Source organism: Urtica dioica, chromosome 4 (genome assembly GCF_054948205.1).
Source record: "Urtica dioica subsp. dioica isolate 48M chromosome 4, U.dioica_male_clone48M_v1_H2, whole genome shotgun sequence".
In the NCBI taxonomy this organism is placed as follows: domain Eukaryota; kingdom Viridiplantae; phylum Streptophyta; class Magnoliopsida; order Rosales; family Urticaceae; genus Urtica; species Urtica dioica.
In genome coordinates, this window is record NC_142759.1 from 5,193,615 (window position 1) to 5,219,398 (window position 25,784).

General features: G+C 33.0%; 4 protein-coding genes and 1 non-coding gene across 8 annotated transcripts; 4 read left to right on the top strand and 1 right to left on the bottom strand.

The window, feature by feature from the left end:
• Nucleotides 1–780: 780 nt before the first annotated feature.
• Nucleotides 781–2,878, top strand: LOC149399605 (thioredoxin domain-containing protein PLP3B-like). The gene is made up of 9 exons (XM_089611404.1): nt 781–898; nt 1,144–1,271; nt 1,436–1,510; nt 1,593–1,640; nt 1,732–1,874; nt 1,959–2,031; nt 2,179–2,240; nt 2,329–2,426; nt 2,511–2,878. The coding sequence occupies exons 2-9, from the start codon at nt 1,188–1,190 to the stop codon at nt 2,615–2,617; spliced, it is 690 nt and encodes a 229-aa protein (XP_089467530.1). The 5' UTR covers nt 781–898; nt 1,144–1,187; the 3' UTR covers nt 2,618–2,878.
• A 765-nt stretch (nt 2,879–3,643) lies between these two features.
• LOC149399606 (phosphatidylinositol/phosphatidylcholine transfer protein SFH12-like) lies at nt 3,644–8,488 on the top strand. Its single transcript, XM_089611399.1, has 13 exons — nt 3,644–3,795; nt 4,186–4,447; nt 4,550–4,649; nt 4,898–5,164; nt 5,287–5,364; nt 5,459–5,560; nt 5,644–5,693; nt 5,809–5,908; nt 7,019–7,117; nt 7,192–7,242; nt 7,319–7,442; nt 7,530–7,888; nt 8,137–8,488. The coding sequence occupies exons 1-13, from the start codon at nt 3,768–3,770 to the stop codon at nt 8,272–8,274; spliced, it is 1,758 nt and encodes a 585-aa protein (XP_089467525.1). The 5' UTR covers nt 3,644–3,767; the 3' UTR covers nt 8,275–8,488.
• A 238-nt stretch (nt 8,489–8,726) lies between these two features.
• Nucleotides 8,727–12,559, bottom strand: LOC149399607 (uncharacterized). 4 transcript variants are annotated; one of them, XM_089611403.1, is made up of 7 exons: nt 12,007–12,559; nt 11,195–11,441; nt 10,649–10,795; nt 10,423–10,491; nt 10,209–10,274; nt 9,174–9,233; nt 8,727–8,973 (listed from the first exon to the last, which is right to left on the bottom strand). In XM_089611403.1, the coding sequence occupies exons 1-7, from the start codon at nt 12,144–12,146 to the stop codon at nt 8,857–8,859; spliced, it is 846 nt and encodes a 281-aa protein (XP_089467529.1). In that variant the 5' UTR covers nt 12,147–12,559; the 3' UTR covers nt 8,727–8,856. The 4 variants fall into 4 exon arrangements, with proteins under 4 accessions (XP_089467529.1, XP_089467528.1, XP_089467527.1 ...); XM_089611402.1 differs by having other exon boundaries at nt 10,649–10,792; nt 11,195–11,798; XM_089611401.1 differs by having other exon boundaries at nt 10,423–10,488; nt 11,195–11,798.
• Nucleotides 12,560–15,129: 2,570 nt separating this feature from the next.
• TRNAH-GUG (transfer RNA histidin (anticodon GUG)) lies at nt 15,130–15,201 on the top strand. Its single transcript has one exon. It is a non-coding gene; the product is annotated as a tRNA-His (tRNA).
• A 4,963-nt stretch (nt 15,202–20,164) lies between these two features.
• LOC149399609 (mitogen-activated protein kinase homolog NTF3-like) lies at nt 20,165–23,040 on the top strand. The gene is made up of 4 exons (XM_089612704.1): nt 20,165–20,358; nt 20,744–21,052; nt 21,131–21,269; nt 21,858–23,040. The coding sequence occupies exons 2-4, from the start codon at nt 20,751–20,753 to the stop codon at nt 22,548–22,550; spliced, it is 1,134 nt and encodes a 377-aa protein (XP_089468830.1). The 5' UTR covers nt 20,165–20,358; nt 20,744–20,750; the 3' UTR covers nt 22,551–23,040.
• Nucleotides 23,041–25,784: the final 2,744 nt, after the last annotated feature.

Genomic DNA, 25,784 nt, shown 5'->3' on the forward strand with positions numbered 1-25,784 from the left:
GAGAGCTAGATATTATGCGAATTTAGATTCAGTACTTTTTCCATTACAATTCTAGGACTAGGTTAACGACACTTGTAGTTTTTTTTTCAATATTTGTGGGGTTTTTTTTTTTTTTTTTTATATATAAACAAATCTCATAAAGGAAATTAAGTTCATGTTGTCAGAACATTGGAACTATAAAATTAGATCGGAGTAAAAATAAAGCTCGTGTCTGCTAGAAATTTATGATTATCCGTAGGACTGCAATAACATATTAGATCGGAGTACGACGGTACACTGAATTTTTAGGAGCTTTACAAATTCTAATAGAAGAATTTTTCGCTAATTTTTTTTTGGTCTAAAAAAGATACTCGTTTATTTATGTTAAATTTATATATAGCATATTGCTTAGGTTCCTCAATTAATCACCTGAGCAATATGCTATATATGAATATAAATTAAATGACCAATAATATTTTGTTATTAAAATAGTGGCTATTTTAAATCCTGTAAAAAATAAAGTTTTTTTTTTTCAAATGGTGAACAAGTTTTAACCTTATTATTTTTCTTATAAATGAAACTATGAACAATAATCAAAATTAAATAAAATCCATAACAATAAATAACTTTTTTTGTTAAAGATTAACAATTAAAAAAAATGGAATGTTTACACTCTCACATACACAATTATAATGTACAATTTCATATAGAATTTCATTGATCTTTGGCTATGGTAGAAAAATCAAATGATAACAATAACAATGAGTGGGTAAAATATGAAGTTGGAGCTTGGAGGTAGTATTTCACCCCATATATAATATCAAATTTCTCCCTCTAATTTTCTCTTCTCCGTTTTCTCGAATTCTCACTGTTTCACTCTCAGCCTCAGATTCACGACTCCGATTGTCTTCGTACAGGTTCTCCTCTCTCTCTCTCTCTCTCGGACTTTTAATATTTATCTGTGACCTAAGGCAAACTATTCGCGATATCGATCGATTCGAAGTGAATCCTCTTATTCCTTTGAAAACACCACTAGCGATTTGAATCACTGCTCATTCAATTTCGTCCAGAGGAATGTTTCGCTTATAAATCTCTCTCTTCATTTTCTTACATTTACCCTAGTTTCCAATCCCGAAAGTTCTTGTATCTTCAACGTGTTTCAGGTTTTTTTGCGAATTCGAAAAGTCATTTTTTGAAACACAAAAATCATGGATCCGGATTCTGTGAAATCGACTCTCACGAATTTAGCTTTCGGTAATGTCATGGCCGCCGCTGCTCGGAATTATCAAAAGGTTTGATTTTTTTTTTTTTTTTTTTTTTGAAAACTTGCTTTACTAATAATAAAAGAATCATTTTTAAAATTGTTGGATCTGTATTACATTCAGTAGTAGTATGTCTTTTAGATAAAAACAGATGTCAGAATTTTCGTTTGCTCATTGTGGTTGTCTGTTTATAGGAAATGGTTTCTCAACAAAAATCACAAGCATCGAGTTCTGTCAACCATGAGGTTGACCTTGACGATCTAATGGACGTAAGTACATATAAACGCTAGCCTCTTTTTGGGTTATAATTGCAGCAAAGATAATTAGATATCAACTTTGTTGTAATTTTAGGACCCAGAGCTGGAAAAATTGCACGCTGATCGAATTAACGCTCTGAAGGTTTGATTTCAATCCACAATCGCTGATGTGTAGTTTCTGGTGACTGTTATGGTCATCTTCATTCATAGGAGTGTTTCTTTATATGATATAGAAAGAGGTTGAGAAGAGAGAAGCAATGAAAAGACAAGGGCACGGAGAGTATAGAGAGGTTACTGAAGGGGATTTCTTGGGTGAAGTCACCGGGAGCGAGAAAGTGATCTGCCACTTCTACCACCGGGAATTTTATCGCTGCAAGTAAATAATCTATTCTTCCAAAATGTGTGTACGGTTGAAACTGAAATGTAAAAATTTAATAATTTTGCCCACAATTCTTTGCAGGATAATGGACAAGCACTTGAAAGCCCTTGCCACTAAGCATCTTGATACAAAGTTCATCAAGTTGGATGCTGAGGTGTGTCTTCGTGTGTTTGTGTGTGTGTGAGAGAGAGAGAGAGAGAGAGAGAGAGAGAGGGTTTTCAGCTTTCGTATATATTTGGATTATTTCTGTTTGGCTCGATTGCAAAATAAACAACTTTGTTTGACTTGATGGGTGTTGCAGAATGCACCGTTCTTTGTCACCAAGCTTGGAATCAAAACATTGCCTTGTGTTGTACTTTTCAGGTTAGGGTATATTGTATTGCTTGAATAAGGTGTTCTCAGTAATCAAGCAAACATACTGTCTCAAGTTGTGTTACATTTTTCTTTTCAGAAAAGGGATTGCGGTGGACAGATTGGTGGGGTTTCAGGATCTAGGAGGAAAAGACGATTTCTCCTCAAAGGGGCTCGAGAATTTGCTCATAAAGAAGGGTAATGATAATTTGTTTCTCCGATTTGTTTGCGGTGCTTACATGGTTTTCACTGCGATTTATTAATGAACCAATGGTTTTGTAGGCATTATTAGTGAGAAGAAAAGTAACGAAAAAGATGAAGACCACTACGACGAAAGTAGGCGCAGGACAGTGAGATCTTCGATGAACGATGATTCAGATTCTGAATGACAGCGGAGTTACAGTGTTATATCTATTTTATCTGTTTCAAGTTCATTTTTGTTAGATAAGTTGAGTACCGCGTGATTTATGTAGTTATTAATATGGGAAAATCTACCAGAAAGCGTGTGATTCAGTTCTGGGAACTGGAATATTGTGAGCTAGACTAGAACTGAAATGAAAAGAAAAGGGTATGTGCTTCAGCAAATATATGTTTGATAAAGATGTAAGGTTTGTAACCTTAATTAAAACTTAAAAGTGGTTGTTTTCGCATTTGGTAGTTTTATAAATCAATTTATCAACAAATGGATAGATAAGTTAAATACAATTTTTATACTGAGCCATGCAATTTTCATTATTTTGTTGATTTTAAGCGGCGAGAAGTGTAAGATGCTATGTTTAGAATATATTATTCAATAAAATTAGTTTTTTTTTTAATAAAGTTGCGGTGTGGAAGAAAAAAAAATGCTGACTTTTAAAAACGTTTTTTTTTTATTAAGACTTTTATAAACGTTTTGATATATTTATTTATGTAGCTAAAATGACGGGATTCATATTTTGCAACAATTTGGATACAAAATCTTTAAAAAGTAAATTTGTACTAATTTTTTTTATAGCTAAAATGGGATGATTGGTAGGTAAAGAGGGATTTAAAATCAGGTCAAGATCTCTCTCTCTCTCTCTCTCTCTCTGGGCGAGATTTAGAAGCTGAAAGAAAGCTAAAAGTGGTAAAACAATCTTGAAACAAATCCAAGACCCCGTTAAGTAAGCAAACAAACAACCACACAAATGGACACCCAAAATCTCTTTTTACCACTCTTGTCTCTCCGTTTTTTGCTGTTGTCCATCAATGTGAAAAACCTCCCCATATCTTTTCACACAAATCTCTTATTCTTCTTTTTCTCTCTATTCCATCTTCATCCCCTTAAACCCATCATTCTATTCTCATTAGGTAACTCAAAAGCAATTTATTTTGATTATTTGTGTTTTGTGTCATAATCTTTGTCATTTTTTCATTATATTTACCAATATTTTTAAACAAAAAATGCAGGGATACATTTAAGAGGGCGTTGGTTTCTGGCGCTAGGTGATATGAGTGCTTGATTTATCTCTGCCCGTTTCTTGACAGGAAAATATTGAAAAATTCTAAGAAATTGATACCATGTCAGGACATTTATCTCCCAAGCCAGGTAAATTATCTATTCATATCTACTCAATACCCCGACACACAAGTTTTGTTAAAAACGATCGCTGTTCATTGACTAGAAACTATGTTTAGGATTGAGAAAATATGGTATCTTGTGCCGTTTTTCAGAGAAAATGCATGTTGGGTGATTTATGAATCATTATTTCCTTTATTATCTTTCTTGCGTTACAAGTCTCCCGCTTAAGATAAATCAAGTTGTTGCTTTTAAGGAGGAATTTCCTTGTAATTATTTGCATGTAACCCGAGAAATAAGTGCGCTAAATGAACCGTAATGGATATAAGAATTTCAATAAAAATATCTCTTCTATTGTATTTCTTTTATTACCATAGTGATGATTTTTTTTAAAATTTTGTTTTTTGGTAATGAATGCAGTTGTTGAAAAATCGGATGTCGAGATCTCGGAAGACGAGAGGAGGACAAGGATTGGGGCGCTGAAGAAGAAGGCGATCAGCGCGTCAAACAAGTTCCGGAACTCTCTGACGAGGAAGGGAAGGAGAAGCAGCAAAGTGACGCCGGTGGAGATCGAGGACGAGCACGACGCCGATGAGATCAAGGCCGTCGATGCCTTCCGTCAATCCCTCATCTTGGACGAGCTCTTGCCCGCTAAGCACGATGATTATCACCTCATGCTCCGGTCTCTCTCTCTCTCTCTCTCACCCCTATGATTTCTTTCCCTTTCTTTTCTTTTTCTTGATTCGCAAGTAATCGTTTGACTTTGAGACGCCCTGCTTTGTAGGTTCTTGAAAGCGAGGAAGCTCGACATCGAGAAGGCGAAGTTGATGTGGAGTGACATGCTCCAATGGAGGAAGGAATTCGGTGCCGATGCAATCATGGAGGTAAACAATGCCCCCGAGTCTAGAACTTAAAATTTGAAACCCTATTATATTAATAATAATAATAATTAAACCCCTTAAAAAAAGAATAAGAAAATGGAGCTTCGGTTTGTGGGGCTTAATCGCAAAGTTTCGCGCCATATGATGTTTCGACATTGTATTTTTTGCGGCGCGACATATATTTTTGTAGTGAAAAGACTTTGGAGTACTATGGTGTTAAAAGTTTCGTTCGTGCTTTACCGTGTTAAAAGGATTTCGAGTTCAAGGAGCTTGATGAAGTGTTGGAGTACTATCCGCAAGGGTACCACGGGGTCGACAAGGACGGACGACCTGTGTACATCGAGAGGCTCGGCAAAGTGGACCCCAACAAGCTTATGCAAGTGACAACGATGGATCGCTACCTGAAATATCACGTGAGAGAGTTCGAGAAGACTTTTGCCATCAAATTCCCGGCTTGTTCCATCGCTGCGAAGAAGCACATCGATCAGAGCACCACCATCTTGGATGTTCAAGGAGTGGTATGTGTGTTTTACCGAATTTTTCAAAGCAACAAAATAGGTCAAATACTCGTTAAATCACTCATAAATATTCCAACATACCATTTGAACACAATATTCAAATTATGTTGACCTTGATGCAGGGGCTTAAGAACTTTACCAAGTCGGCCCGGGAACTGATCTCTCACCTTCAAAAGATCGATGGCGACAATTATCCCGAGGTATCAATATCGAACTAGACATCCAAATCAGAAATAGTCTTAGAAGGTTTAACATTGCATGCCTTGAAATAAAATCTGTCTTTTGCGTGTTCAGACCTTGAACCGAATGTTCATCATCAATGCTGGCTCTGGATTCAGGATGCTCTGGAACACCATCAAGTCCTTCCTTGATCCCAAGACTGCTTCAAAGATCAATGTGACCATCTGGATTTATTTTTATATTTTTCTTATTATTAATATAAACCGTTAATTTGATCCGTGGAAGCTATTGTCTACCAGGTGCTTGGAAACAAGTATGAGAGTAAATTGCTTGAGATCATTGATGCCAAGTAAGTTTTGTTAGTTACCAAGACTGTATTGCACTCCATTTTCATATATTATAGCAAATATGTTCTTTCTTTTGCTTAGTTTCTCATTTTTATTTTATTATTTTAATCGTGCTAGCGAATTGCCCGACTTTCTGGGAGGCAATTGCACTTGCGCTGAGCACGGAGGCTGTATGCGTGCTGACAAGGGTCCGTGGAAAGATCCGGAAATCCTGAAGGTTTGTTTAATGATAATTTTTTTTTAAGGCAGCTTTGCGGCAGTGGAGATTGAACCCACGAACTCCACACAGGAGGTGGTGTTTAATGATAATTTATAGGCTAAATATCATACATTCATTCATTGTGTTTTTTTTCAAAATGTTATAGTTACACCATCCATTTTTAAGTAGATCTGAAATATCTCTGTTTCTTCACAATATAACAGTGATATCTCTTCTCAAATCTTTATGGCTTTTCCCCATAATAAGTTATTATAAGACTAAATTATCATTATGTAAAAAAACCATATTTTACTCTGTTTTTCATATAAAATATCGGTGACCTACAAGACGACTTTTTGGAAATTTATTTGAATTTTCAAATTTAAGGGTAAGTAAATCTTGGGAAAATATCAAGAGTATCCCTTGTGTTTAATCGAAATGCGAGATTTATCCCCTCTATTTTTAGAAATATCAGACATATCCCTCCAGTTTAATATAAATGACAAATAGTTCCCCTAAAAAAATGTTATATTACAAATATCACCCTTTTTCGTTTATTTTTTACAAAAAAATAATTTGAAATCCCCTAAATACCCTTAATGAAATAATTTTTATCTTCTATTCTATATACAAAAAAATTAAATTAAAAAAATTTCTTTATAAAAAGTTAAGGTTTTTTTTTTATAAAGAGAGATTTTGATTTTTTTTAATAAAATAGTAAATAAATATTTATTCTATTAAGGGTATTTTGAGGAGTTCAAATTATTTTTCTGTAAAAAATAAATGAAAATGGTGATATTTATAATATAACATTTTTTTAGGGGATGTATATGTCATTTATATTAAACTGAAGGGATATGTCTTATATTTTTAGAAATAGAGAGGATAAATCTCGCATTTCTATACAGTTTGAAACGAAACGATTGAGTTATAAAAAAATATGAATACAATGGATGATTGTGACTTTTATGAAAACTCATGAAATATATGTGATCGACTTTAAAACGAAAGGGATGATTGTAGCATTTTACTAAACACAAGAGAAATCAATGATGTTTTAAGTTATTACGTTCCAAATAGCCTCGAAAACCATCTAGTGTTTCACAACTTTCTCTCTCTTTTCCTCAGATGGTTCAAGAGGGTCATCACAAATGTAAAAAGAAACCCGAGAGCCGCCCCGAAGACCTGAAGGCTAAAAAATCAGAGGACGAAAAACCGCAGTTGAAGGTATGTCTGAAAAGGGCTTTATTATAACCCGTTATAGTTTCTTCTGAATGCCAGCTAGATTCGTTCCTCCGCAGCAATGTGACTCTCGCCACGTGGACGCTAAACCCCTCGCTCCGATTTGCGAAGTAAGTTCAATTACTTGTTTCTCAAGTAATCTGATGTCTGTCACTTTTCAAATCGTTCACAAGTCACACCTCGCAGATTCCCGAGATACCGATGTCGAAGAGATTCCACGACTGCGACGACTATATTCCGATGGTTGATAAATCTGTGGATTTGGCCTGGAAAATCCCAGCCGAATCGAAAATGTTCATTGCTTCTCAAGGTAACAAAAATAAAGATAAATCTTTTGAACACAGTGTTTTCATACAGCATAGAATGAAAGCATCACAGATCTTGTTTTTATGAGCAGCTAATTGCGAAATCCCAGCCGGGTTCAGCTCCCAAATCTTCGCAGCCATAATGACGGTGATCGTAGGCCTAGTTACGATGGCGAGGCTGACGAAGAGCATACCCAAGAAGCTCGCTGCCTCGACGTTCTACTCGAGCCCCATCTACTGCGACAGCGAGGACGACAGTGTCTCCGGTGCTGCGAAGCTTAAGGCGCAAGAAATCGACATGTCGGTGGTGAAGCGCATGGCTGAGTTGGAAGAGAGAGTGGCGTTGCTGAGCGTGAAGCCAGCTTTCATGCCGCCGGAGAAGGAGGCTTTGCTCAACTCTGCGCTGACTCGGGTCGAGGCCTTGGAACAAGAGCTCATGGCCACCAAGAAGGTGATTATTTATTTGAGCCTTTTAGACTATGCTTGGTATCATAACTAAAAAAAAAACATTGTTTACGACAACCAAAACGCTGAAATTTTTCAATTAGTTCTTTAGGTGTTCCCTAATCAAAATCTCATTTATTTGTTTCAAGCTTCTTCTTTATTAAAGCTTTTAGGGATCTGAGAACAATAATAAGAAATAGAAACATTGTAAAATCAATAATAAATCCCAATTTATTTGTCTTGTTCATAAAACAGGCTCTAGAGGATTCACTTGCTAGACAGGAGGAGCTAGTAGCTTATCTTGACAAAAAGAAGAAGAAGAAGTCGGTATGTCACTCAAACCATCAATGTTTCTCACTTTATCAGCTTTTTTTCATTATAATATTTACTTAACATATTCTCATTTCGTTTATAAAAAGGCCTTCACATTTTGTTTGTTTATGTAGACCCTATTCGGCTGGTAATAATTGATATACAAATTTAGACGCCCGGGAAATGCTGAGGACCTTTAAGAGTGGACGTGATGTGTGTGTGTATATATATATATATATATATATATATATAATTTCAAACCTTATTCTAAATGTTCTGACTATTCTCTTTATTTTCCCCAAGACTGCTATGAATCAAAGAGTTCTAGTCAAGTATATAAATAAAGTTTCAGTCTTTCCCATACATATTATGTATTATAAATAAAAAGTGGCGTCCTTATGAATATGGAATAATACTGGTTATGTATTTTACTATTTTCTTATATAGTATATATTTTGATTCTTCCATTTGATAAAGTACAGAACTGAGTGGACTAAAGAAAGTGAAGTTAAAGACATTATTATTAACCTGAAAAAGCACACTATTATTTTATTTTTGAATCCCAAAGAAATAACAAATTATCATAATGCTGTTGTAAATTGTAAGCAAACCTTGACTTGATCATCTCTAAATTTAAACCAAATAAAATATCATTATCACTCATCAATCAAAGCCATTTAAATAGGAAGCACAAGAAACTGGTACAAGGCACAGTCCTCTACTCCTGAGATCCAATATTACCTTCAGCTCTGTCTCTACGTCCTTGCCAAAACCATGTACCTTTTAACCCAAAAAAAAAAAAAAAAATTATTAAATATATTTGCGTTACTTGCAAAATATATATTGAATTACTGTCGCATACTTAAAACAAGCTCTTCAACAATTTCTCCATTTCATTATCTTCTATTTTATCGTTGAGAAGATTGAGTTTAAGCAAAAGTATATTAAAATTGACAGATACATGCATAGGTAAATCATACCTGATGTGTTCTTCTTGAGGGCTTGCTTTGTAATGACTTCATATAAGGCGTGCTCAAAGTCTGTATGATATAATTGATATATTATGTCACGAGTTATTTTTTCTATAATTTTGGTTATTTAAATGAGTAACAAAAAAGTATAAGAATATCACAACACTTTTGCTACTTCACATTCACAGTCACACAAAGGAGAAATATTAAATATATATATATATATTTATATATATATATATATACCCGTAATGACATGACCACCATCTCATTGTAAAAACGTACCACAAACTTTTCTCACTTCACTAAAATAATACACCGGTCAACAATTTGAAAAAGACTACAACAATATTTACTTTCTCTACGTAAAATGTTATCATTTAAAATTAAATATATTTATATAAAGCTAATACTGAAACACACAAATATATGTAAGGAAAAAAAAAACTGTCCTTGAGAAATAAATCCGAGAAAAAATTGAAACTAGAAGGTACGTTTGCTATTAATTAACTATTTAAACAAAAATTTAGTACTTAATACACATTGTTCACCGAGATCATCTGAAGAAAAAAAAGTTACAATAATATTATAGTAAAACTGAGGAAAGTGTCAACTGAGGAGAATGTATGAGGATAATTGGTTTTATATTATTATTTAGAATATTTTCACAAAACTGGTTCGTTTAGCTAAAAAAAACTGGTTCTCTTTATGTTGGAATTTATATTAGCACATTTATAGTATCAGTGAGCATTTTAGCACATCATAATTACAGGTCATAGTATATATATATATATATATATATATATATATATATATATATATATATATATATATATATATATATATACCTGTTCCTAATGCTAGTCACATTTATAGTATCAGTGAGCATTTTAGCACAGCTAGCACAAAGATTATCAAACTATAATCACAGGTCATTGTATATATATACCTGTTCCCAATGCTATATAGGTCATTGTAACAACAAGATCGACGATCAAATTATATATAGTACAGATTACTATACAATTAAATATATGTGTTCACCTGAACTTGGTCATGAAGGAACTGGATGTACCCAATAGCTTCAGTGAGTACAGAAGCTGTATCAGTCTGAACGTTGAAAGAATCATATTCAGATACATAAAATAAAAAGCATGGCAAAACACATATATATATCAGAGTTTAGAAGTTAGAACACACTTCTTTCAAAGCAGACAACTAAGTTGTAGTGGGCTCTGAATTAGAGATAAATTGTTACCTTGCCAAAAGGTGCCACCAATCTGTGAAGAGCTGAAATCCTGTCTCCTAATTTCTCTTTCCTCACCTGCTAATTATTAACAAGTTTTCAAATAAATAAATAACTAATAAACCCATAACCTCTCTATTACATTAACTAATAATAAAAATTAGGGTTCATGATATTATTATGTACGTAATTAAATTTAACTAAATATATCAGAGAAGAAAGCTCATATATGTATCACCTTCAGTGGTGGGTTTGAGGATCTAGACGTGGATTTGGACTTCTTAGCTTCTACATTACTATGAGATTGATCCTTCGAGTCAGAGAGATTACTTGGTGATCGTCTCTTCGTTCTTGTAGCCGTGACTTCGTTAAAGAAACCTGCCTTCTTTTAAATACATGAAAGGAATCAATTATTAGTATTAGCTTGGATTAGATTAAAATTTATGATTATCAGAGTATAAGTTAGAAATTTTTTTGCCAATCATTATGAACAAGCCATGAATGCACATTTCATTTTCTTTTACCCCGGCATAATTAAGATATGAACATGCTATAACTAAGTATACCTTTTGTATTCAAATGACTTCAAAAGGAGAGTAGCTAAAATTTTCTGTGATATCAAGCGCAATTAGTCGAAACAAACTAAGATAATTGGGGTTTTTTTTTTTTTTTTTTTTTAAATCTTGACATGGTCACACAAATTAAAAACCTTATTCGTTTCAAAATGATTATACCGAGTAAAGAACACGCTTTGCAAATAAATTTTTATTAGTTAATGACGTACCATGTTGCTGTTGGAGATGCTTGACGGGCTTGATGATATTGAATCTTGCATTTCATGTCCCAACGACATATCGCATTCTCTATAGAGACTAGCGTTACTAGAATTTTGTGTTGTGGGACTATTATTGCTACTACTATTCCCATAGCTAGTCCTTGGTGAGGACAATAGATCCAAGGCTTGTGACTTGTTGAGCCCTAATTCCTGATGAGAAGCCGGGAAAAACGACGACAACGAACCCGAGCCCGCCCTAGCCAAATTACTAAAACCGATGTTGGGAAATACATGGCCAGAACTTGCAAAACAGGCTCCGAAATTTGCATTATAGTCTTGATGAGCAATGTTATTATTTAGATGCAAAGGCTCTAGGTTATAAGATTTGTTTCCTTGGAAGGGAAGGTTTATCCGCAATTTAGAGAATGAATCAGATGTCTCTTCCTTTGTCGGCGATTCGCAGCTATTAATGAGGCTTCTTCCTTGATTATTATCAAAACCATGGTTGCTTAAATAACCTTGAGATAACATGAAGTTATTTGTGGCTTGACAAGGGAATAATAGCCTCGAATTCGGGATGGTTTCACTTGAATACAAACCTGTGCCCTCGTTCCTAATTAAGCAAAAATATTCAAATGAAACAATTTTTTTCAAAGTTATAAAAAAAAATGTTCAGTATGTATCATAGTGATGCTAAGTCTTGAAATTATTGCAAATAAATATTTTGTTTTTTTTTCTAATAAGCATATAATTGGTGAGATATAAATATTACCCATACATACGCATGAAAGTAAGATATAGGTAAGGGTATAAATACTTACAAAATACGGATGCTAGGATTCCATGGATAAGTACCAGAGCTCGAAGGTAGTACTGTTTGCAAAGAAGAGATAGACTGTCCAGTCATATTTGCCTGCTCTTGAAGCTGGTGCTGTTGGCTTTGGAGATTTGCATAGTCCATAATTTTTTTTTTTTTTTTTTTTTTGTCTTTCCCTTTCTTATATATGATGAAGCCTGAATTGCTGAGTAATAATCTACTTTCACCAGGCTAAATTTGTTGAATGTATTGATTGATAATAACCCTAGTTATGTATCACAAGCCTCCATATATAACTCACCACAACACCATACATAGATCTCAACACATAAAAGCTAATAAACTCTCTCTATCAAACTTTCAATATATAATATAGCTAGAGATGTATTTCGAGGAAGAGAAATATATTGCTAGTAACCAAGTGACGGAAAAACCAGAGAGAGAAGTTATTCGTGTATGTATATTATCACGATAAGCTTTAAACTACTTCAAAACTGAGAAACTATAGGAAGGTTCTCTCTCTCTCTCTCTCTCTCTCTCTCTCTCTCTCTCTCTCTCTCTCTGTACTGTGTACTAATTTGTTTCCCTTCTCTTAGCTCTTTCCAAAGTCCAAACTAAAAGTTGTAACCTTTATTAAAGGGATGAAGATGATATTCTCTCTTTTTCTCCTTGGTATCAACATATTATAAGTCGATTTATAGGGGTTAACTTTACTGTAATTATTTATACATTAAATGTACTGTTTTTTAGCCCTAAAATCAATGAAACATATATATGTTTTGTACTTCTTTCACAGCATAGCATCATCATCATAATTATTTCTTAGTTTATAAATTAAGAAGACTGATCATCATTTAGCTTTTTTTATTTATTTTTAAAATTAATTCATTTCATCAACATGTTTGTAGCTCCATAATCATTTATCTTATATTACCACTAATATTTTTCTCAACTATATTGTTCACCCTATCAGACTGACCATTTTCTATATGTAGTATTAATATACAAATATGCGTGTCCGAGTCTTTGTTTTAGTAAAAGTTAGTCTCTTCGTCAACATATTACCTATTAATATATATTGTAATAAATTATGGTAAAATTATTACGTAATATTAATCCTTTCCTTATATTTTTGTGATGTAATAAATATCAAAACAGAGATATACGTACTAGTTAATTTCTAATGGTTATTTCATTTTTTTAAGAAAATCAAATCTCAGTGATAAATTTTCAAGTTTACCAACAATTGTCATATATATATATGTAACTAGAGCCGGGTGACACCTAACTCTATCCTTGCCCTGGATGAAAGGAAATGCTATACACATTTTAAACCATAAACAAATATGAATAATGTATATATATACATATATATTGGCATGACATGCACTGACACACGCATGCACATAATATACCCTTAACCTCATACCACGCATGCATCCACTTGCTAAAAACGACATCATCGTCAAGCAAGGAGAAAAAAAAATTTGAACCTTATAAATTATATTCAATATGTCTCATTAAATTCCATCTCAAGTCTCAACCAAAAAAATGGTGGCAAGTATGAATTAGGGCTACGATGAGGAGGATAGATAAATCATGAAGCTAGTGATTTTGAAATTATTGCAATACTATGATAGTGATATATTATAAGCAGCGGGGGTACATATAGGGTATCTATATACTAATTGTTTAATTGATATATAAATCTATAACATAAAAAATATACAAAAATTTATGGACATGATGACTAAGCTGTCTTTCAATGGAGAGATAGAACCCCTTATTCAATATTAATTATATATTCTTTCTCACAATATGCCCTGGCCCAAAACGAAAAGCAAGCTAAATTGTCAGAGCTAAAGATAAGTGAGAAGAGAATGTGAGATATGTGTAAATTATGGGGCATGTTTGTCGTAATCGCCTGCAAGTTCCAACCTCTCTTTCTTGTCTTTTTTAAATTTATATGTTGTTGTTGCTTATAATTTAGTACTAATTAATTTGTCCATTGTACTACATCTTCGACTTCTGATTCCTTTAAGGAAAAAATAAGAGTAATAATTTCGTATTTGACAAAATTAGTTTGTAGTTATGCCTATATCAATATAGATCAATTCCAAGTTATTTTGTGCTCAAACAATTATGTTCGATTTTAGCAAGTAGTAACAAATATATAGTATATTCCATCGAACTTAATTTATTGGATTATATAAATTCGCGGCGAAATAATTATGATCCAATAATTGCACAAATTAGCATTGGGATTCCAAGATGCCATTTGTATTTGTTCGAAGTGATGTTTATATCGAGTTTTAAAATATATTTTTGTGAGTGAAAGTTGATCCCCTTATTTGTCTAATAACCCACTTGGATATGTGTGGAGAATGGAATCCACGTTGGATGCATTATGCTTGGACTTCATTTTAATATTGATTTACGTCAGACATTGATAGATTAATTAATGGCTATATAATATATTAAAAAGATAAATCTTTCTGAAGATGACCTTGCAGGTGTAGCAGTAGTCAACTTAGATGAAGGTTTGAAGGACGTACATTCCTATGTATATGAACATTAAATTCTTTAGTAGAGATTATAAAAACATATATTTAAATTCCAACTCATATCTCCATGATATATTATATATACATTTAGGGGAAGAATTTCGTCGATCTCTTTTTATGTGTACAGGTAGTTTAAAAAAAATTATGTATGCAACATGCATGATGTATTTTACATATATATATATATATATATATATATAATTGTTTCCCAAGTGACCAGACTCATTAACACTAAATTTTATACAGTATAGAATAAATTAATATAGGGTATTTACAGGACCAAATATAATATCGTATGATCTTAGAACAAGATATATAAATATATATATATATATATATATATATATATAATTAAAATCTTAGTACAAGAGCATAAACTTACTGTTTCGTGAAATATTTATAAAGTTTCAATATATTGGACATTGGTTCAAAATAACTAATTTAAATACTCAAAGTAAATTGCATATTATCAGGAGCTTTTTTTAATCAGAAATATTCTCAGGAGTCGGGGCCAATCTGAAAGACTGAATAATTTATATATAAAACAGCAGAGCAACAACAAAGTGGCTGTAGTTTAGTGGTGAGAATTCCACGTTGTGGCCGTGGAGACCTGGGCTCGAATCCCAGCAGCCACATTTTTCCAATTTGTTTATATTTTATTTTATTTTATTTTATTTTACACAGTAGAATATAATATATTTCGTTTGAAATAGTAATATTGTAAAGATTAATCGAGTTTTATCCTAAGAATATCTAAGTTTAAAGAAGAAAAATGCTGTTTTTATTGCTTACAATGTTAATTGACTTTTTTTTACTACATTAGTGTCATTTTTTTTTAGTAGTGGTTTATAGTATTCATCTAAAGTTCTAAACCAACGAAAACAATCATCTGAATATTTTTAGAAATAAACTATTTATAAAATATTTAAAAATTCGAGAATTTCATAAAACAAAAAAGATATTTGTGAAATCTACTAAAATAAGATATTTGGGGAATGTTTCCTTAAACAATGAGCTAAGCCCAAGAAACGTTTAGTGGGCCACCCAACCAATGTCCTCATTATATTTCTGCCTTTTTATTTTGGGAAATTTTATAAATTCATTAAAAGTATTTCGATGAGTTAAAAATTCCCATTAACTTTCAAAATCAGAAAAAAAAATTATAAAAATTTAAAAATTATATTTTAAACTGTTGAGAATACCAGTTTGTTGAAACATTTTATCCATCAATTGTAAATATTACTATTTTAGAAAACAAGAAGTAGTTTTTTTTACATTTTTAAAATATGATGGATAATTTTTAAATAATAAATTAAATTATATAATATAATTTCTCATTCTTCTTTGATTAAAAAAAAAAAAAGGCCACCTATAAAGTGTGACACTTATTTGACTTAAAGATGGAGAATACTCGCTTACAACTTAGGTGAAATTCTGTTTAGTCAGAAACAAGATGTCGCACATAATGTAGAGTCAATGTTGCGACAATCTATTTCGATGTAATAGATGAAAAAATAAAAAACAATGCGTAAAAAAAAAATTGATAACTCAGTTCGGTACAACCTCACCTACTCTAGAGGGCAATCTGCCCAGTAAAAAAGAAATTCACTAATCAATAAGTAGTTACTAGTAGAACAACAGACTTATATGAACGATCCCGCTTCAAGGCCCTTTTTTTATTACTACCCATGAATTCCTAATCGAGCTCCCTTGAATCTGAGCTACCCTCAATTCCACTCTCAAACACTCCCTAAGTGTTTGGTAATCTTCGATGTCAACGCACGTGACTCTTCAATCACAAAACTCAAAAGAAACTCTAACGCTTAATAAGAAGATGAATAGCGTTCAGAGTATTACTCCATAACCACCACACAATTAATTTCTCAGTCCGCCGGTCTTGCACATTTAAGAACCCGAAGTGTGTGAATGAATGCGTCAAAGCACCACTAAAGGCGGATACGTTCTTTTATAGTTGTCTCCATATCTGGAAGTCGAAAATAGGGTTTTCTTACCCATTCACGCGGAGAAAATAAATGCAGATTGTCTTATGTTGTCAATTTTTGCAAAACAAAAAACTTGCCGAAATTACAGTTCTGCACACAGCGGTCAAGATGTCTCAACATATCCTGTAGTATGTTGCAAGACATCTTGCCAAATAAACTTGCAGTAAAAAAATAAGTGAACAACACACGTAACAACACTAGGGATACTTCATCTCCTCGGCCTACGGAGCTTAGACAGAAAAGTTTGTGGAAGCTACGTGTCCCTTGAAGATCCGAGTGTTTCTCTGCATAATGGGGTAAGATTAAATACCCAAATTCGATGTTGCGAAGAGAGGAATCAATATCGACCCAGTTTGCCTTCGAAGCACTAATTGTCTACATTTCTTAAGTTGTGGGAATGTTACGAGAATGTGCAACTGTGGAAGGCGTTTGGGTGGTGGAAGATGGTTAAAGGACTTATCTTGGAGACCTTTAACCTTCTTATTCACATAAAGTCATTTTTATCTTCTCATGATTTTAAGTTATTTATGATTGTTTAATGTGTGGAATTATTAAAAAAAAAATGATCCATAACTCTCCACTTGAACTTAGGCCTACCTTATCAATTAGTCGGTCGGATTTTTTAGATGAGCTTTGGTCTGCGTGCTCCTCAATAAGCTTGGTGGCGTCTCTTGATCTCGATGTCATCTTTTTTCATGTAGATTCACTGTGGACACTGAAAGGAGAACGTTTTCATGTAGATTCACCGTGGACACTGAAAGGAGAACGTGCAGGCTGAAAAGTATTTTGTAAACATAGAGATTTTGTTTCACATGTAATAAAATTGTCAAATTTAAAATTTTGGAAATCCCATATCTATTCATCAATCCATAAATAAGTTAGGCATCAAAGAAAAAAAGAAAAGTAGACATAGAGTGACAGCAAGAATCACGAGTCACGACCGACTCTCACATTTGACCGGTAAATCAATTATGTTTAACGCCACTTTAAAGAAAGCCTTCCTTAATAATCACGAACCAAAAACATGAAGCCTATACGGCATGCCAGTTATTCATAGTTGAACAACTCACAACAGTTTGAGAGAGAGAGAGAGAGAGAGTTGAGTTGGTTAACCAATTAGCAAAAGCCAGCCTTGGATATCACTTTCCACGTGGTGGACGGAGAATTGAAAAGAGAATTTTGATGGAATGTCTTCTTTGGAGATTGAATGGATGGGTATTAAGTTGGAAGAAAAAAAAAAGACATAATAGAGATTATTTATGCGTAGAGTCTCAATTCATGAGGATTTTAGTCTTTTTCTTTATAACGAGGATTTTAGTAGAGAATTGAGCATGAAATTTGTTATGTAGATATATCTATATAAATTATCAAAATAATATTTTCACATTTATTATAAATATTGCATAAAAGTCAATAAATTTTTCACAAAAGCCTGTTTTTATAATATATTTCTTACAAAATTTAGTACTTTGTGACAAGTTAAATAATATGTACGTAAAAAATTATTATTTTATTTTTTATAAAATCATCCAAAATTCGAATACTCAATTCCATTTTTTTTTCTCTCTCTCTATATACACTTAACTTTCAATATATATCTTCTTGCCATACTCCACTATTTCCCTTCCTTGGAGTACTTGTTCTTTTGGCCATATATGATATCACACCACTTTCTGAGACGTGGCTTAGCTTAGACGTTACCACCGACTTTACTTGAACCAAAATACAATTAAACTAACCACTTCTCACTTTTATGCAAAACGTTCTTCTCTGTTTTAGGCAAATAATTTCTTGATTTATATTATGGTAGATTTGTATACATAAAAACAAAATCAGAGAGTCAAAGTTGATGCGTGGTTGGTAAAATACCACCTTCTTGCATACCTTTGGTTTTAGGAACCCAAATTAAATCTTCTTATCTATTTAAGGCAAATAAATTATCGGCATACACTATGATAGATTCGTAACCTTTTTTCAGTTAAAAAAATGAGACCCAAACTTTGATGCATAATGGTAAATAGTAATAGTAATACCACCTTCTTGTTTAACTTCAATTTTAGGATCCCAGTTTTATTTTCCCCGAATCGTAAGTCAAAATCTATTAAGTTATTTTACCAAGTTAGTAGCGAATCAATTATAATTGTCGTCAAGTCAGATAATTAGCCTAAAGGTGAAATTTTGGTTAACCTCTATGAATGTTCAGCTGAGGTTCTCTACATAAGCCTTTGACTTTGGTTACACTTGACCTTCTTTTTTATTTAATTTTTTAAATTAAAATACATCTAAAATACCCTAAAAAATCTTTTAAAACTACAAGTTAAGTTATTTCAGATTAAAAAATAATTCAACCTCAGTTGACCCCTCTTTTAACTTGAAATTACAAACTGACAGAGTGTGTAATAATAATTTTCACAACTTTTTAGTTATTAATCAAGATTATCCACGATAAATTTGAAAATCACTCGTAATGTATATTAATATGTCATCAATAAAAACAATGACAAATTTGTCTGAATTATGATAATAATACTCAGTTCATCATACTATGAGCGCAAATGTAGCATTAACTAATCCAATTGACATTTAACATTTTAAGAATGTTTTCCACGCATACGTACTCCGATAACACTTGTTCATCAATTTGTGATAACAAATATTTTTTTCTCAACGGACTATGTGCGCTAAAAGTCACAAATGAGGCTCATTATATATATACACACATGCTAATATCATTTTTTTTTTTTCATTTTTATTGCTGTGATTCAAACTCATCTTCGTCATATAAAGTGGAGGTGCCTACAAGTCATCTAACCCTTATTGTCGGATATATTTTTAATTTTTTTGATAATTTTTTTATTCATACAATTCATATATTTGATTATGTGAAACATTTAAGTTCAAATTAAAAAGAAATCTTGTAAAAATTAAATAATAGTGACAAGTCGCAAAAAAAAAAAAAAAAAGATTAGTCGCTCGGGACCAGTGACGGATCTAGGTGGGGGCCAGGGTGGGCCAATGCCCCCCTTCAATTTTTAAAAATTATTTTTTAACCCCAAATTTTTATACTTTTTTATAATTTTACCCCTAAATTTTACTAATAATTATGTTTTTTACCCAAATTTGTAAGTTTTTTTCAATAATGCCCCTCCTAAAAAATATTTCTCAAATTTGCCCCCCCTTGATTGAAATCCTGGCTCCGTCACTGCTCGGGACCCAAACTAGATGCTTGAAGGTTATTGTCGGATATTAGCATATTTAAAATATTTTAATCATAATTGAAATAAGAGTATTTTAGTAGAGGGTCTCTCCCGGTTTTGATTTTGAAAAAATATTGAAAACATTTGTTATTTTTCAGTTTTTTTCCTTCTTGTTAAAACTTAGAAGTTAGATCTAAAATTAATGTTAATATTAATGTCATTGAATACATAACTTTTTTTTTAAAAAAAGGAATAAACGCAAAGGATAAATACGGTGTCCCTTTTTATCATATAATTATTTTTACTATGCATTTTCAACCGTCTGTTATTTATTTCTAAAAAGCGGACCATAAGCTATTTAATCAAAAGCCGCAAATTTAAAAAAAATATCAAATTTCTTTCCATTTCTTCTGTCTTCATTTACTCACTCGTTCTCTTTGTTCGTAGTGTTCATTTAACCAATATTGTACGACTTTGGAGTTCTATCTGCTTTTGTTTTCGTTTTACGAATTTCTTCGTTATTAGTCTCTCCAACTCTGAAGTATATATCCCCAAGACTTCAGGATCTTCAACTTCATTCACAATCGTCGAGGTTAGTATCTCTCTCTGGAATTCACGTTCTTTGTTCGAAAGTTATTCTATTCCAGGGAATCTTTTACTTCAATCAGAGAAAAAGCTCGATTCATTAAGTCCATATCAAGTAAATTAAATCACGAGGTTGAATGAAAATAGGAAGAAAAAAAAAGGTTCTGCGTGTGTGAACTCGATTTCGGTAAAGATCGAGTCTCTGAAAGCTCTAGTACGTCTTTTTCTATTAAAAATAAACAAATAAAGGAGTATAACCTCAAGAGTGAAAATGAAAACCCAAAGGTAGAATAAGGTGCAAGTTAGAATCAATTCTTAGATAGAGATATAAATATCTTAAAACAAACACAAACACACAGACAAACATTTCTGACGTTGATTTGAATCCGCAGCCGAGAGATGATGAGAACAGAGGCGGCGAGTTTGATCGGTCCTCCGAACGGCGAGATGAAGAGAACAGGGAAAGAGTACTACAGAGTGTGGCAATCGGTGTTCGAAGTGGACGAAAAGTACGTTCCGATCCAGCCAATCGGCAGAGGCTCGTACGGCGTCGTTTGCTCGGCGCTCAACCGCCTCACCGGAGAAAAGCTCGCCGTCAAGAAAATCGCCAACGCCTTCGACAACGTCACCGACGCGCGGAGGACGCTCCGCGAGATCAAGATCCTCAGCCGCGTCAGCCACCAAAACATTGTCGCCCTCAGGTTTTTTTTATTTTTTTTTGCTGTTTAGTCCTTGGACTGGTATTTATGTAAAACAAGGTATTGTGTGTGTTTCATCAGGGATATAATGTTGCCCGTGTGGCGCTACACTTTTACGGACGTCTATCTCGTGTACGAGCTCATGGACACTGATCTCGGCCAGATCATTAAGTCGCCGCAGCCACTCTCCAGCCACCATTGCAAGTACTTTATGTTTCAGGTAGGGACTGAGTTTGAGATTAAACTTGTTTTGGGAGTTAAAATGTTAAGATAAAATTTTTGGTCCAAAAAATCAAAACTGAAATCTAAAGCCAGTTCATGATATACAAAAATATAAAAAAAAAAAAATAAGTAGAATCAATTTTAAATTTTTGTTACATGCTTAGTTATTTATGGGTTGATGAATTAGGGTTTTAAATCTTGCAATTAATATATTTCATTATTTGCTTTTATTATCCCAAATTTAAAGTAAATCAGTAAATTTAGGGTCCTATTATGGTATTATGGTTTTCGGGTCTAGCAATTAAGTTATAAACTTTAGTCTATTTAAAGGACACAAAATAAGCTTCCAACTAATAACTTAACAAAAATTTGTTACAATTAGTCATTTCACTAGCTCTTTTTAAACTTATAACATAAGTTTTATTTTAGAAAAATCCATACTATTTTGCGAGCGATATTTGAATTTATACAATATTAATTTTAGAGCCAAATAACACAAAACTATTTATCTTGTAACATTTTAGCGTTTTTATACATGAAATTCAAAACCTACTAAACAACTTTGACACATGTTTTTTCGTCGTAGATACTCAGCGGCCTGAATTATCTTCACTCGGCGAACATTCTCCACCGCGATTTGAAGCCCGGGAATCTATTGGTGAACGCGGATTGCTCGCTCAAGATATGCGATTTCGGGCTGGCGAGGACGGGGAAGAATAAGGACGGAATCGATGAGGCGGGGCTGATGACAGAGTACGTGGTGACGCGGTGGTACCGGGCCCCGGAGCTCCTCCTCGGCTGCCACAACTACGGCGCCTCCGTCGACGTCTGGTCCGTCGGATGCATATTCGCCGAGATCCTCGGCCGCAAGCCTTTCCTCGCGGGCGCCAACAGCCTCGGCCAGATCGGCACGATCGTGGACGTCCTCGGGTCCCCCACCGAGGCCGGGCTCGACTTCGTCTTCAGGCCCAAGATGAGGAAGTACGTCGAGTCGCTCCCGTTCTCCCGCGGGGCCCACTTGCCGCGGCTCTTCCCTGGCGCGGACCCGCTGGCGCTCGACCTGCTCCAAAAGATGTTGGCGTTCAACCCGGCCGCGAGGATCACCGTCGTCGAGGCTCTGAGGCACCCTTACATCAGTGACCTCTACGAGCCGCGGTGGGACCCGCCTCAGCCATGGCTCCAGGGCGGCGTCGACGTCGATGAGAACTACGGCGAGCGCGGGATCAGGGATATGATGTGGCAGGAGATTCTTCGGTACCACCCCGAGGCTACTCGTTAATGATCAATCTTATTATTATTATTATTATTATTATTAAAGGTGGGCATTTTGACGAGTTAAATTTCACGGCGTCAATTTATTTACATTTTAACCGTTATTTTTGTCAAAATTAATCAAGCGGTTAATTTTAATCGATTATTTCATGGTTAATCGCAGTTAACCAATCACCAAATAAATAAAGTATTGAAACTATCGGTTACTTGGTTAATCACTTTAAAAATACGATTAACTGATTAAATCTTTAATCGTTTTAAATGGTTAATGGTTAACCGTTTAAAAAGGTTGAAGGTTTTGCCCACCTTTTAATTTATTATTATTGCTTGTTAATATTAATTGTAGTGTGTTCCTAGAGTAAATCACTTGATTTATTTTAGATGTGATGTTGTTAAATCTTCTTCTTTCTTCTTTATATAGGGCCCGAAGATTTTGTTTTACGTTCTTGTTTTGGTTACCTGTGAATAATTGAGTAGTGGAATAAGATGGGTCCTCTGTTTTTCGCTGTGCTTAATCATGCTAATTTTTTAATTGTGATTTGTGTCACCAAAAAATAAAATGATATTTGATTTTAATGGGGTTGATTATATTATTATATGTAGGGTGTGACATGTTAGTTAGTGTTTGAGACTTTTAATACTGTGTTTATTCATACAAAATTCAAGCCATCTTTCCGTGAGACTTGATTAAAGGGATTTGGCATAGAACCAAGTGTTAGGTAAGGTTTTGCAAATGAATAATGAACTAATACAAGAGAAAAATAGAACCAAAAACTAAATAACCATTACATAAAATATATAGCTAATATCCCCTAGTGTGATGAATATAACTAAACTAACTAGAATTAGGTGACAGTTACAATTTAACTCTTGTAGTCATTCTCTCTTTAACTCTTGAATGTTCGTCAATAATAAATAAGTAGTTACAAGGTTCAACATCTTATCATGAATGTTCATGGAAAAATATTGGTGCCGTGCAATATTGAAAAATAAAATGATGTTCTTTATCATCGTGCTAAGCTTATAGAAGTTATTTCAAACAAACCATAATTCTATTTTCTATTTTTTTTTCCTTATGTAGAAGTTAGAAGTTAGAACCACCTAACTTAGCTATATGTAAATTGTAATTGTACACTTCAAAATCATTTTATTTGAAACCCAACATATTTCTATTTAAAACCCAACATAAACCTCCCATCAGAGCCATTGTTAACCATTCTATACAAAACCAACTGCAACCGCAATACTGTTAATGACCAACGTAAGGAACACACATGTTTTTACAGTAATTTTGAATAAAACACACAGATTTTTACTATCGAGAGGTTTAAAGTTTAAACTCAACTTAGTTTTTTTAAAATAAAAATAATAATAAAGAAGACTGATGATTTTGAATCCCATTTTGAAACTAGATCTCAGTGAAGAAGACCACTTGGTATTCTTATGGATCGCAGCCCGGCCCAAAGTGAGCTTCATATAGAAGCCCGATTTCGATTCAAACCTGTAGACTGTGCAGACATAATATATTTTAATGTGCTAATTGCTTTTGCTAGCCGTTTTTTTTTTTGTATTTAATTACACGAATACTGAGTGTAAAACTTTTACTGCGAATATAGCGTTTTTTGAAGTTGTAAACAGTCCGTTTTGTTGGTTATTCTTCATGTTTGTTCACCGTAATTTTTTTCCATTTAAATATTTTTTAAAGGATTTAAAATTTCCGTTATTTAAAAATATTGTACCTTAAAATAGTTATTTTTCGTTATTTTCTTTATATTTATTTTTGTAACTTTCAGAATGTTATGTTAAAATCAGTTTTTTTTATTTTTTTTTTTTTTTTTTTTTATTTTTTATTAAAGGTATGATCTTGAGAACGTCAAACGTTTAATAACTTTAACATCTCCTCCATAAAAAGAAAAAGAAAGCAATGTATATTTCTCTCCTATTTATTTTATGCCATGTATTCAAAGTCTATAAAAAATGATTAGAAATTCAAGAGAAAAATAATGCCATCTAGAATCATATGCTAAAAGAAAAAAAAAATGCTTTATAAACAAAATTCCTTATTGATAATGAAAGTAGTTTTATAATTACTGAGGAGACGTCAAAAATTTGTATCCATTAAAGATATAAATCTTTGTGAGAAAAAAAAATCCATTTGAACAAGTTAACAATATTACTAGTGACTGGTACTTAGCTATAAACAATTTGGTAATAGTCGTACCTGATGTTTTTTTAAGCGTAAGTGTCGAGTGATATTTATCTTGTGTGATGCTTTATTCAATTTATATTCTTTAACTGTAAATTATTTGACGAGTGTTAGAAATTTCGTTGAGGTCCATAAAATATGTTAATCACATATGACAAGCCTATAGTCATATAAGGCATTTCAGCAAAAGCATGATCTTGTAACTCAAGAGGAAAGGTAGAATTCCAACATACATCAATTTTAAGAGCTTTTTTAGCAATTCTCTGAGCTAACATATTAGAAGTTCTAAGAATAAAAACCACCTCACAAAAACAAAAGAGGCCAAAACAAGATATCTTTAATATGCTAGCTATATGGAATTGTGTTCCACACAAACATCTTTCAAACACATTGTTTAATCTTTACGATGGCTTTTACTTTAATGTACATCTTTGTAATTTTAAGTTCTTAATTAATACACATGTAGTTGTAGTTGTTGACACCAAAAAACAAAGCTAAATTTTCATTACGTACATATAATTAAAGTTGAGAACAGCATATATGCATGCATTTGCCCAAATTCAAACTAGTCAAAATCTTGGCATTTTGTTGGCGGCCAAAAACATCACATGATAAATGATTTCATATATATATATATATATATATATATATTGCACAAATAGCGTCACAGTCACTCTTTTTCTTAGGGGTCACTCAAATTATACCCAACTGAAGTAATGAAGAAAGCTTTCAAAAAAAGCATTCCAATGTTGTCCATTTATATATATATATATATATATATATATATATATATATATATATATATATATATATATATTTTGAAAGCTTTCTTCATTACTTCAGTTGGGGGTTCATAATATAATTTGAGTGACCCCTAAGAAAAAGAGTGACTGTGACGCTATTTGTGCAATGGGGAATGCACTTTGAAACAAAAATAAAATTTGGAATTATATTCCATATATTTCTGAGACCAGCCTATCATAGCTTTGTTCTCTAATCAGACTTTATATTGTCAACCCACGTCGACATGCACTA